Source organism: Melospiza melodia, chromosome 27, assembly GCF_035770615.1.
Source record: "Melospiza melodia melodia isolate bMelMel2 chromosome 27, bMelMel2.pri, whole genome shotgun sequence".
Taxonomy (NCBI): Eukaryota; Metazoa; Chordata; class Aves; order Passeriformes; family Passerellidae; genus Melospiza; species Melospiza melodia.
This window is the reverse complement of record NC_086220.1, coordinates 8,665,912-8,678,203: the sequence shown is the minus strand read 5'-3', so window position 1 is coordinate 8,678,203 and position 12,292 is coordinate 8,665,912. Positions and strand designations below refer to the sequence as shown.

At 60.6% G+C, this 12,292-nt stretch overlaps 1 protein-coding gene across 6 annotated transcripts in view; it reads left to right on the top strand.

Annotated features, from left to right (window-relative positions):
• The window catches only part of ADGRB2 (adhesion G protein-coupled receptor B2), a 38,333-nt gene extending 26,041 nt beyond the window's left edge, over positions 1–12,292 (top strand). For 3 of the 6 annotated variants that reach the window (XM_063177273.1, XM_063177274.1, XM_063177272.1), the window contains exons 13-31: positions 621–696; positions 768–870; positions 1,879–1,922; positions 4,139–4,265; positions 5,025–5,128; positions 5,821–5,923; positions 6,154–6,304; positions 7,450–7,519; positions 7,660–7,726; positions 7,818–7,903; positions 8,476–8,574; positions 9,418–9,589; positions 9,662–9,757; positions 9,895–9,934; positions 10,060–10,718; positions 10,966–11,001; positions 11,270–11,374; positions 11,514–11,567; positions 11,659–12,292. In XM_063177273.1, coding sequence (XP_063033343.1) covers positions 621–696; positions 768–870; positions 1,879–1,922; positions 4,139–4,265; positions 5,025–5,128; positions 5,821–5,923; positions 6,154–6,304; positions 7,450–7,519; positions 7,660–7,726; positions 7,818–7,903; positions 8,476–8,574; positions 9,418–9,589; positions 9,662–9,757; positions 9,895–9,934; positions 10,060–10,718; positions 10,966–11,001; positions 11,270–11,374; positions 11,514–11,567; positions 11,659–11,853 — 2,387 coding nt within the window. In that variant the 3' untranslated portion in view covers positions 11,854–12,292. The remainder of the gene's footprint in view (positions 1–620; positions 697–767; positions 871–1,878; positions 1,923–4,138; positions 4,266–5,024; positions 5,129–5,820; positions 5,924–6,153; positions 6,305–7,449; positions 7,520–7,659; positions 7,727–7,817; positions 7,904–8,475; positions 8,575–9,417; positions 9,590–9,661; positions 9,758–9,894; positions 9,935–10,059; positions 10,719–10,965; positions 11,002–11,269; positions 11,375–11,513; positions 11,568–11,658) is intronic. The other 3 variants (XM_063177277.1, XM_063177276.1, XM_063177275.1) reach the window with 2 other exon arrangements.

Sequence of the window (12,292 nt, the reverse complement as noted above, 5' to 3'; positions counted from 1 at the left end):
GGAGGCGTGCAGGTGTGCACACAGGTGAGAATGTGAACGTCTGGATGTGCACGTGTGTGTGTGAGCCTGCACATTGGGAGGTGTGTCAGTTGGGCGTGTGCACATCTGGGGGCGTGCAGGTGGGCACACGGGTGTGAACGTGAACATCTGGATATGCACACACGTGTGTGAGCCTGCACATCTGGAAGCGGGCATGTTGGGAGTGTCCAGGTGTGCAAACAGGTGTGAACGTGAACATCTGGATGTGCACAAGTGTGTGAGCCTGCACACCTGGAGGTGTGCATGTTGAGAGTGTGCACATCTGGATGTGCACTCAGGTGTGAACGTGCACATGTGAGCGCACATCTGGGAGTGCACACATGTATGAGCCTGCACATCTGGAGGTGCGAAGATGTGTTCACCTGTGAGCCTGCACATCTGGAGGTGCCCACGAGTGCACACCTGCTGCAGATGTGGGCTCACATCTGGCTCCCATTCACACACACCTGAGCTGCACCCCCAGGCATGTGCAGGTGACCGCGCCTGCCCTCGAGCCGTGTGCCCCACACATCTGTGCGCACATCTGGCCTGCCCTGCATCTCCCCTCTCCCGTGTCACCCACCCCGTGTCTCTCTCTGCAGAAGCCGAGGAATCGTCGCACTTTGTCATCGGGGCGGTGCTGTACCGCACGCTGGGGCTCATCCTGCCCCCGCCCAGGTGAGTGGCACCGCCCCACCGTGTCCCCCGCTGTCCCCCCGGCCTGTCACAGCCCGTGTCCCTTCCCGCAGGAGCCCCCTGGCCGTCACCTCCAAGGTGCTGACGGTGACGGTGCGCCCGCCCACCCGGCCCGCGGAGCCGCTCGTGCTGGTGGAGCTGTCCCACATCATCAACGTGAGTGTCCCCTCCCCTGGCACCTGGAATGTCCCTTCCCACATCATCAACGTGAGTGTCCCCTCCCATGTCACCGGGAATGTCCCTTCCCACATCATCAATGTGAGTGCCCCCTCCCTTGGCATCACGAGTGTCCCTTCCCATGGTCATCAACGTGAGTGTCCCCTCCCGTGTCATTGGGAATGTCCCTTCCCACATCATCAACGTGAGTGCCCCCTCCCTTGAGTGTCCCCTTCCTTGGTGTCACGAGTGTCCCTTCTATATCACCATGTCCCCGTTCCCATGTTCATCAATGTGAGTGTCCCCTCCCATGTCACCGGGAATGTCCCTTCCCGTGTCACCATGTCCCTCTTCCCACGTCACCAGTGTGTGTCCCTCTCCCACGTCACCATGAATGTCCCTTCCCACATCACCAATGTGTCTCCTCCCAGAACACCAACCTAGGTGTGTGTCCCCCTCCAATGTCATCAATGTGTCCCCTCCCCATGTCATCAGCCTGTGTCCCCCCTGGCATGTCTATGTGACTGTTCTTGTCCCTCATCATCACTGAGTGTCCCCTCCCACGTCATTGTGAGCGTCCCCCTCTGTGTCACCCACACAAGTGTCCCCTGTCCCACATTGCCATTGTGGCTGTCCCCTCTTGTGGCATTGCCCTTCCTCATCATCAACGCTCCTGTGTCATCAACGAGTTCCTTCATCACCACCATGAGTGTCCCCTCCCATGTCACCATTAATGTCCTTTCTCACATCATCAATGTGATTGTCCCCTCCCACGCCATCCGTGTGTCACCCTGCTGTCCCATCACCGTGTCCCCTCCCAGTCCCGTGTGTGTCCCTGTCACCTGCAGGCACTGAACCAGCAGTTCCCAATTTGTGTCATGGTCCCTGTGCCCACGGTGGGGACATGCCACCCCTGGTACACCCGGGGAATGTCCCCAAGGGGTGGCATGTCCCTGGTGGGGTGGGGACAGGGCTGGGGGCAGCTCTGACCTGTCCCTGTGTCCGCAGGGCACGTCCCACCCGCAGTGTGTCACCTGGGACTACACGAGGACGTGAGTGAGGGACACGGGGACATGGGGACACTCTGGGGACAGGGCGGGGCTGGCAGTGCCAGGGGGCTGCTGGGAGGGACGGGAGCCAGGACTGGGAACAGGGACAGGGACAGGGACTGGAATGGGGACAGGGATGGGAGCAGGGATGGGGGAATGGGGACAGGGATGGGGGAAATGGGATGTGGAACAGGGATGGGGACAAGAAACAGGGATGGGAACAGGGATGGGGACAGGGACAGGGAACGGGGATGGGGGAACAGGGATGGAGGAATAGGGATGGGAAAAGGGATGGGGGAATTGGGACAGGGACAGGGAACAGGGAACGGGGATGGGGGAACAGGGATGGGGAAATGAGGATGGGAAAAGGGATGGGAGACAGGGATGGGGGAATGGGGATGGGGACAGGGATGGGGGAATGGGGATGGGGGAAAAGGGATGGGGAAACAGGGACGGGGACAGGGAACAGGGGAACAAGGGTGGGGAACAAGGATGGGAACAGGGAACAGGGATGGAAACAAGGAACAGGGAACAGGGATAGGGAAACAGGGATAGGAATAGGAATAGGGAACAGGAATGGGAAGAGGGACAAGGAACAGGGATGGGGGAACAAGGACAGAAAGCAGGGATGGATACAGAGATGAGAGAGCTGGGATGGGAACAGGGATGGGGTAAGGGGACATGGGGGCAGGGATGGGAGGGCAGGAATGGGAGCAGGGATGAGGAACCAGGACCATCCCTTCCCACATCCCAGCCCCAGTGGCGCGGGTGAATTGAGCTCCCACGGGATCGATGCGGCCCCGGAGCCGCTGCCAGGCTGCCAGATGTGATTTGTTAGCGCTGGCAGGAATGAGGGAAAGTAGGGCAGGGAGGGGGGCGGGCAGCGCCGCGGGCTGGGCGAGGGCACTGCCAGCCCCCGTGCCCAGGTAGCCGCGGGAACCCCACGGTTTGGGGTCACTGGTTCCTTTCGTCCCCCGAACCGCTGGGGAGGTGTTGGCTGTGATGAGCGTGGCAGGTGTCAGCCCTGCCCCAGGGACATCCCCAGCTGTCCCACAGACACAGCTCCTGGTTCTCCTGACCTGCTGGGGGCTGTGGCTGCTCTCCCTGGGCGTGGCAGTGCCACCCCACTCTCTGCCCCCTCACTGGGGGCACTCCATGGCAGGAGGGGTCCCTGTGACAGGAAGGGTCCCCAGGGTGGAGAAATCCCTTTAATATGAAGGGTCCCCATGGCAGGAGGGTCCCCAAAGGGTTGGGTCCCCATAAAAAGGGTGTCCCCATAAAAGGGGGGGACCTTTATCTCTCCATGAGGGAGAGATCCTTCTAACAGGAGAGCCCCCATGACAGAAGGGTCCCCAATGGCAAGAGGGGTCCCAAAGACAGAGGGATCCCCATAATGAGGGGTCCCCATAATGAGGGGTCCCCATAATGAGGGGTCCCAAAGACAGAGGGGTCCCCATAATGAGGGGTCCCCATAATGAGGGGTCCCAAAGACAGAGGGGTCCCCATAGTGAGGGGTCCCCATAATGAGGGGTCCCAAAGACAGAGGTGTCCCCATAATGAGAGGTCCCCATAATGAGGGGTCCCAAAGACAGAGGGGTCCCCATAGTGAGGGGTCCCCATAATGAGGGGTCCCAAAGACAGAGGGGTCCCCATAATGAGGGATCTCCATGGTGGAGAGATCTTTCTAACAGGAAAGGCTCCATGACAGAAGGGTCCCCAAGGGTGGGAGGGGTCCCCAAGGCCAGGAGGGGTCCCAAAGACAGAAGGGTCCCCATAATGAGGGGTCCCCATAATGAGGGGTCCCCATAATGAGGGGTCCCAAAGACAGAGGGGTCCCCATAATGAGGGGTCCCCATAATGAGGGGTCCCCATAAGGAGGACCCCATGGAGGGGGGGTCCCCATTGCACTCCCCTGCTAGGGGACAGAGGTGCCAGGGGGCTCTTGGGGCTGTTCCTGCCGGTCCTGGCCCTGTCCCCACCCCTCTCTGAGATGTTTCTTCCCTCTCAAATCTCTGTGGGATGATTAAACCCGGAGCCTTCCAGGTCAGGGATGGTTTCACCCCCTCCCCAAGCTTGGGGGGGTTCCCCTGGCAGTGCCCCCTCAGTGACACCCCCTGGGCAAGGCCAGGAAGGGGTTAACCCCGGAGAGGAGCGAGGGGCTGCCGCGTGTTTGATCATTTCAAATTGCTCTCCCTCTGCTCTCTCCTGCCATTAATCAGCGATGCTGGCCTGGGAAACTGGGACACGGAGAGCTGCCAAACCCTGGAGACCCTCCCGGCGCACACCAAGTGCCAGTGCCGCCAGCTCGCCACCTTCGCCGTGCTCGCCCAGCTGCCCAGGGACCTGGTAGGGCACAGGGACAGGCTGGGGACAGGCTGGGGACAGCCATCAGCCTGCTGGGGACGCGGGGTGTGGCTGGGGAGTGACCCCTGAGCTGGGCACGGGCGGTCCTGAGGGCAGGTGGGGATGGGCACAAAGCATTTCCAGGATGAAGTGGGCACTGGAGGGTGGGGATGGGCATGGGACATTTCTGGGATGAGGTGGGCACAGGAGGATGAGGATGGGTATGGGGCATTTCTGGGATGAGGTGGGCACTGGAGGGTTGGGATGCATTTCTAGGATGAGGCGGGCACAGGAGGGTGGGGACACAGAGCATTCCTAGGATAAGATGGGCACTGGAGGGTGGGGATGGGCACAGAGCATTTCTAGGACAAGATGGGCACTGGAGGGTGGGGATGGGCACGGAGCATTTCTAGGATGAGGTGGGCACTGGAGAATGGGGATGGGTAAGGGGCATTCCTAGGATGAGGCGGGCACAGGAGGGTTGGGGTATCCTCAGCAGCCAGGGGAAGGGTCTCAGCACCCCCAGCAGCCCCAGCACCCCCAGCAGGGTGGGTTTGTGTGGGCAGAGGCTGCCATGGCCCCTAGAGCTCCATACAGGGCACTGCAGTGTGCCAGGAGGGGAGGGGACACCCCATTGCTATTCCCTGTTGGCACAGAGTCCCCTTTGGCAGTGCCACCACTGCCACCGACCCCTTCTGGCAGCAGAGGGGCTGTCAGGGAGCAGTGGGGAGGGGGCTGGGCTCAGCCTGTGTGTCCCCCCAGGCCATGGACCCCTCGGGGACGCCGTCGGTGCCGCTGATGATCGGCTGTGCCGTGTCCTGCATGGCCCTGCTGACCCTGCTGGTGATCTACGCCGCCTTCTGGAGGTGACCCGAGGGGACATGGGGACATGGGGGGCTCCTGGGGCGTGGGGCTGTGTGGGGAGGGGGTGACAAAGGGGGACAGGGCGCTGGGAAGGCTCAGGATCAATGGCATTAATGGGAATGGAAAAGCTGGGTGGGAGAAGTGCCTGAGGCTGTCCCCACCACAGGACAGTGCCCACCCTGTGGCAGCATGGGACAAGGGATGGGGACAGGGACAAGGACCAGGAACAGGGACAGGGGACAGGGACAGGGACATGGGATATGGGACAAGGGACAGGGACAAGGACAAGGAACAGGGACAGGGACAAGAGACAGAGACAGGGGACATGGGACAGGGACAGGGGACAAGGGATGGGGACATGAGACAAGGGACATGGGATAAGTGATGGACATGGGACAAGTGACAGGGACATGGGACAGTGACATGGGACAGGGACATGGGACATGGGACAGGGACATGGGACAGGGACAAAGGACAAGGGACAGGAACATGAGACAAGGACATGGGAGAAGTGATAGGGACATAGGACAAGGCACAGGGACAGGGACAGGGACACGGGACAAGGACAAGGGACAGGGACATAGGACAAGTGCCAGGGACATGGGACAGGGACATGGTACATGGGACACGGGACAGGGACAGGGACATGGGACTGGGGCAGAGACAGGCTGGCCCCACGCCGCTCCTGCCGCAGGTTCATCAAGTCGGAGCGCTCCATCATCCTGCTCAACTTCTGTGTCTCCATCCTGGCTTCCAACATCCTCATCCTCGTGGGCCAGTCCCAGATGCTCAGCAAGGTGGGTGCCACCACCCTGCCACCACCCTGCCACCACTCTGCCACCCTCGGCCGCTCGCCTGGTCCCCTGCTGGCTCCCAGCTGCAGATTGGATTTGGATTAACTCGATCCCGGGATTAAATCCCCCGTGCTTTGACACAAACCTCGCCGGGCATGGGCGTTTAACCACCACGGTGCCAGACACTGATGTCCCCGTGATGTCCCCGTGATGTCCCCGTGTCCCCCCTGCAGGGCGTGTGCACCATGACCGCTGCCTTCCTCCACTTCTTCTTCCTCTCGTCCTTCTGCTGGGTGCTGACCGAGGCCTGGCAGTCGTACCTGGCGGTGATCGGCCGGATCCGGACACGCCTGGTCAGGAAACGCTTCCTGTGCTTGGGATGGGGTAAGAGCCCGGCCTGGCTGTGCAAATCTTTATTTCTGAATAAAGAATCTTCATTGTTTACAAATCTCCTGGCCTGGCTGGGAGCTGGGCACCCCCTTGCCCGTCCCTGGCACACCCCAGGCTCAGTGTGATGGCGCTCACAGGGGTCTGAAGGTGAGGGAAGAGATGAGGATCTGACTCTATGTTTCAGAAGACTTGTTTTATATTAATATTATTAATTATTATTATATAGTTATCATTATCTATAGATTGTAATATATAATAAAATATTAATATTGAAATATGAAAATATTAAAAATAGGATAGTATAAATACTATATTAAATAAAAAGTATATAAATAAATATATAAAAATATTTAAATATATAAATATAAAAATATTTAAATATTTAAATATATAAATATAAAAATATTTAAATATATAAATATATAAATATACAAATATATAAATATATTTATATATAAATATATAAATATGAAAATATATAAAGATATAATAAAATATTCCATTAAAATATTATTAAATATTCTATTAAATTATTATAAATATTATACATATTAAAAGTAAACTATTATAAGGAAACCTTAATTAAATACTATGATTTTTATGACATTTATATATTATTATTTATTATATATATTATTATTTTTCATTTTATATTCATATTATTTTATTATATATATTACATTAAAACTATACTAAAAGAATAGAAGAAAGGATTTCATCAGAAGGCTGGTTAAGAGTAGAATACGAAAGACTGATAGCAAAGGTTTGTGGCTCAGGCTCTGTCTGAGCCAGCTGACTGTGATTGGCCATTAATTAAAAACAATTAACATGAGCCCAATCCCAGATGCACCTGTTGCATCCCACAGCAGCAGATAATCAATGTTTGCATTTTGCTCCTGAGGCCTCTCAGCTTCTCAGGAGGAAAAATCCTAAGGCAAGGACTTTTCATACAAGATGTCTGTGACACATCAGAGGGGAAACTGAGGCACAGCGGAGGAAAGCAGACCCGGGTGCCTCGGTTGTGGCACCCTCAGGAGCTGTCAGAGGAACTCCATCGCTGTCCCCACCCCTGGGGCTGGCACAGGGGGGGGACAGTGCCACCTTCCTCCATCTCCTCCATCCCCATGTCCCCTCTGCAGGGTTGCCAGCCCTCGTGGTCGCCGTCTCCGTTGGATTCACGCGGACCAAAGGCTACGGGACAGCGAGCTAGTACGTGGGACAGGGGACAAGGGACACGGGGTGGTGGGGACAGGGGACAGGGGGCAGGGCATGGTGGCTGCTGTGGGTTCACTGGGAGCAGGGCACAACCACAGGGCTGTCCCTGACCCGCCGCCCTGTGTGCCCTGCAGCTGCTGGCTCTCGCTGGAGGGCGGTTTGCTCTACGCCTTCGTGGGACCCGCTGCTGTCATCGTGCTGGTGAGCCCTGGACCCCCCCAAACCCCACCCTGGGAGGGCTGGTGGCACGGGTAGGGGTCTCCATGCCAGCCCTGAGCCCACCCTCCCGCAGGTGAACATGCTGGTGGGCATCATCGTCTTCAACAAGCTCATGTCCCGCGACGGCATTTCAGATAAGTCCAAAAAGCAGCGAGCTGGGTAAGTGTGTGCCCTGTGCCCCACGAGAGGGGGTCCCAGGGGTGCCCCCAGACCCCCACACCCTGCCAGGGGCTGGGCACGGCGTGCCCAAGCAGCGGGCACGGGATGGGGCAGATTTCACCGCATCAGTGGGCGGCGGGGGCCAAGCGCGGGGTGAGCACAGCCCCTCCTCGTTGGGGGCTGCTGGAGGGGCAGAATTTGGGGGGCAGCCCCTCGGGGAAGGGGGGAGTCCGCAGGCCGCAGCCCCCCCTCCGTGCCCGCCCCCTCCCCTGCCGCTTGGCCACCCCCCCTCGCCATTAACAGCTGCCACCCTCGACTAACCCGACGCTCTCTCTCTTTCTCTCTTTCTCTTTCTTCTCCTCCTCCCATTTGCTTCTTGCCTGTGTGTCCGTCCATCCATCCCTCCATCCCTCCATCCATCTGTCCGTCCATCTGTCCATCCCCTCACCCTCGTGCCTTGCTCCCTCCCCTCTCCCCATGCCTGCATCCCTCCTCCTCCTCCTCCTCCTCCTCCTCGTCCCCGCGTGGCCCGGTCCTGGCCGCGGGGCGCCGGGGGGGCGCTGGGCCCGTAGCTCCAAGCCCCCCCCGTGCGGCAGCCTGCTGCTGAAATGCACCAAGTGCGGCGTGGTGTCCAGCGCGGCCATGACCTCCGCCACCGCCAGCAGTGCCATGTTAGTGCCCGTCCCGCGCCCCCCGCCCCGAGCACAGCGCGGGGAGGGGGCTCTGGGCATCTCTGGGGGCGGCTTGGGGGTCCCCGAGGGGATGGAAGGAAGGAAGGAAGGAAGGAAGGAAGGAAGGAAGGAAGGAAGGAAGGAAGGAAGGAAGGAAGGAAGGAAGGAAGGAAGGAAGGAAGGAAGGAAGGAAGGAAGGAAGGAAGGAAGGAAGGAAGGAAGGAAGGAAGGAAGGAAGGAAGGAAGGAAGGAAGGAAGGAAGGAAGGAAGGAAGGAAGGAAGGAAGGAAGGAAGGAAGGAAAGGAAGGGTGACGCTGTGTGCTCGGGGCGGGGTGTCCCATCACGTCTGCATGGCATGGCTTCCCATGGCAGGTCACCTCATTGCTGGGGTTGGGGGGGCTTGTCTGGCCTGGACTGGGGGACCCTCGGGACTCTCTCCTCATGGAGTGTGGCTGCCAAAGTCTCTGCTCATGGGGGTTTGGTCACAATAGAGGCGGCCCCAAAATTCGCTGCAAAAAAAGAGAAAAAATCCCAAAATTCCCCTCTCTGCTGTTCTGGTGGCCGTGGTAGGGCGGTGGTGTGCCCGTGTCCCCCCAGCACCCTGTGGCTGTGTGAGGACAGGTACCCACCTGCGGGGCTGGAGCCCACAGGTCCCCTCAACCCTCAGCTCCCAGCCAGCACTGGCTTGGGGACACCGAGGACGAGGGGACAGCTGTGTCACACAGCCCCAACCATGCTTGTGGGGTTTGGGGGGCTGCTGTGGGGAGGGGGCGATGCTCGGGGGGCTCTCCCAGAGCAGCCCCACCCTTCAGGCTCACCCCGGCCCCTCTCTCCCTGCGCCAGGGCATCGCTGTGGAGCTCCTGCGTGGTCCTGCCTCTGCTGGCGCTGACCTGGATGTCGGCCGTGCTCGCCATGACCGACCGGCGCTCCATCCTCTTCCAGGTCCTCTTCGCCGTCTTCAACTCCGTCCAGGGCTTCGTCATCATCACCGTGCACGGCTTCCTGCGCCGAGAGGTGGGGGCGGCGCCGGAGGGGCGCCGGGGGACAGCCCTGGCCGCGGGGCCGTGACCGGCTCTGTCCCCGCAGGTCCAGGACGTGGTCAAGTGTCAGATGGGGGGGTGCAGGAGCGAGGAGAATGAGAACTCGCCCGACTCCTGCAAGAACGGGCAGGTGCAGATCCTGGTGAGTGGGTCCCCCCCTGGAGACCCCCGCCGCCGCTGCTGCCCGTGCCCGGCCGTGCTGCTTCATTTCCCCGTGTCTCTCCCCTCTCTTTCTCTCCTCTCTGTCTCGCTCTCTCCCTTCTTTCTGGATTTTTATAGACAGATTTTGAAAAGGACGTTGACCTGGCGTGTCAGACAGGTGAGCTCCCCTCTGTTGGCCACACCTGGGAGGGACAGGCAGCACGAGCCAGAGGGGTCCCTCCTGTGCCCCCTACCCAAAGTGGGACCCTCAGGGCTGGCTCTGACCCCGCTCCATGCCCACAGTGCTGTTCAAAGAGGTGAACACCTGCAACCCCGCCACCATCACGGGCACCTTGTCGCGCATCTCCCTGGACGGAGACGAAGACCCCAAGCTCAACACCACCTCGGAGGGCGGCCTGGGCTTCTCCAGCCTGCCCGGCAACATCCCCCCCACCAGCATCCTGGTGCAGGTGCCCAAGATGACGCCCAACGTGGTGGCGGGTCTGACCGAGCTGGGCGAGCCGCCAGCGCAGCAGCTCAGCCTGGAGGCGCCGGGTCCCGTTTACCTGTGCACCGAGAGCAGTCTGAGACCCCTGGAATACGGCTGGATCCGGGCTCCCGAGCCGCCCCGAGAGAGCGATTACATGATGCTGCCCCGGCGCACCAGCAGCCTCAAGCGCTTCCCGCGGGAGGAAGGAACCCTCGGTGCCAGCGCGGAGGAAGCGGTGCCCGGCGGGACGGGGCGCCCGGCGGCAGAAGGGGACGCCTATCCCGGCTTTGTGGCCGTGGATCACGTCAACGTGAACCTCAACCAGCCCTACGCCACGGTGAAGGCGCCCTACGGCCTGCAGTTCAAGCAGCACCCCACGGTGAGGCAGATCCTGGCCTCGGAGCTGTCGGAGCGCAGCCGCACCATGCCCCGCACCGTGCCCGGCTCTGCCATGAAAGTGGGGTCCCTGGAGGTGAGCGGGGGGCTGGTGCCCGTGTGGGTGGGGAGCTGTGTGCCCAGTAGACAAATGCACGTGTAAAGTTGCATGAATTCCCCCCGTGCCATCCCAGCCTTGGCGGGATGAGCTCCGTGTCCCCAGCTGGGCATGGATTGGGGTTGGCATGAGCCCCTAAACCCTGTTCCCCCTCATCCTGGCCCTGCAAAGACCTTTCCCTTTTCTTCTCCAACTCCTCCCCTGCTCCTGCCTGTCCCCCTGCCAGAGGAAGAGGTTGCGGTACTCTGACCTGGACTTTGAGGTAAGTGCTGCCATGGAGGCGGCACCGGTGTCATCGTGGGGGACTGATCCACGTTGTCCCCACTCCCTTTGCCCCACCAGCAGCTCCTGAGCTCCGAGGGGTTCAGACCAGGCAGTGCCAAGCGTTGGCTCTGGATTAAAACACCGATGATGAGCGTGGAGTGCTGGTCTGGGATGCCAGGGATTGGGACAGGGATGGGGACAGTGCCAAGGGACAGGGGACACAGCGGGCAGAGCCGATGGCCACAGGCCCTGCTCTGCCCCCGCAGAAGGTGATGCACACACGGAAACGCCACTCGGAGCTCTACCACGAGCTCAACCAGAAATTCCACACGCTGGACCGGTACCGGGCTCCATCCACCGGCTCCTCCAAGGTGAGGTCCTGGAGGCCCCGTCCTGCCCTGGCGTGCACCCTGCCAGCCTTTTCCTCCTCCCGCATGGACTGTGGCACCCGGGAGACACTCAGGGCACCCAGGGGCGCCGCCGGGGCTGAGCGCTGGCGTTTTTCCGCAGCGAGAAAAGCGGTGGAGCGTCTCGTCGGGCGGCGGGGACAAGAGCACGGCCAACGTAAGTCCTGACCCCCCCCCGGGGGTGTTGTGGAGAGGGCAGGAGGTGGCTGTGGCACAGAGCTTGCCCACAGCTGCCCCTCACCCTGCAGGACGTGACCAGCCCCGAGGAGCAGCGGCCGAAAGCTCCGGCAGCGCCGCCCAAGCCATGGAGCACGTTCAAGGCGATGACGCTGGGCTCGCTGCCCAGCGCCCAGCGGGACCGGCTGGAGCTGTGCAGGGCAGACTGGGACAGCCACTGCGCTGGCCTGGACGCGGCCGACGGCGATTTCCAGACGGAGGTGTGAGCCCCGGAGGTGCCGCCATCGCCGCTGCCGCCCTGTGTGCAGCCCCGCTGGGTTTGCTCCGAGCCCCGGGGCAGCCGGGGGGTCCCTGCCCCTCGGGAGAGCCGCCACCCACCCGTCCTCATGCGGTTCCTCCTCCTCCCGCCACCCCCAGGACGCGGGTGTGGAGGGGACCCGCGCCCTCTCCCCCCACCCCATCCCCAAAATGCTCCCCCACACTCACGCCTGCACCCCAACCCCCGGGGCAGGACCGGCCCGTGGAGGCCCTCAGACCTTTGTTCTTTTCTACCGGGATGTTTCTTCTTCTTCTTCTTCTTCTTCTTCTTCACGCCGTGCACCGTGTGCACGCCAGCGGCCGCCCCCTGGGACCCCCCCCCAAAAAGCGCCGGGAGCCCCGCGGCCGCCCCCTCCCAGCCCTCCCCACCGTCCCCCACCCCACGGG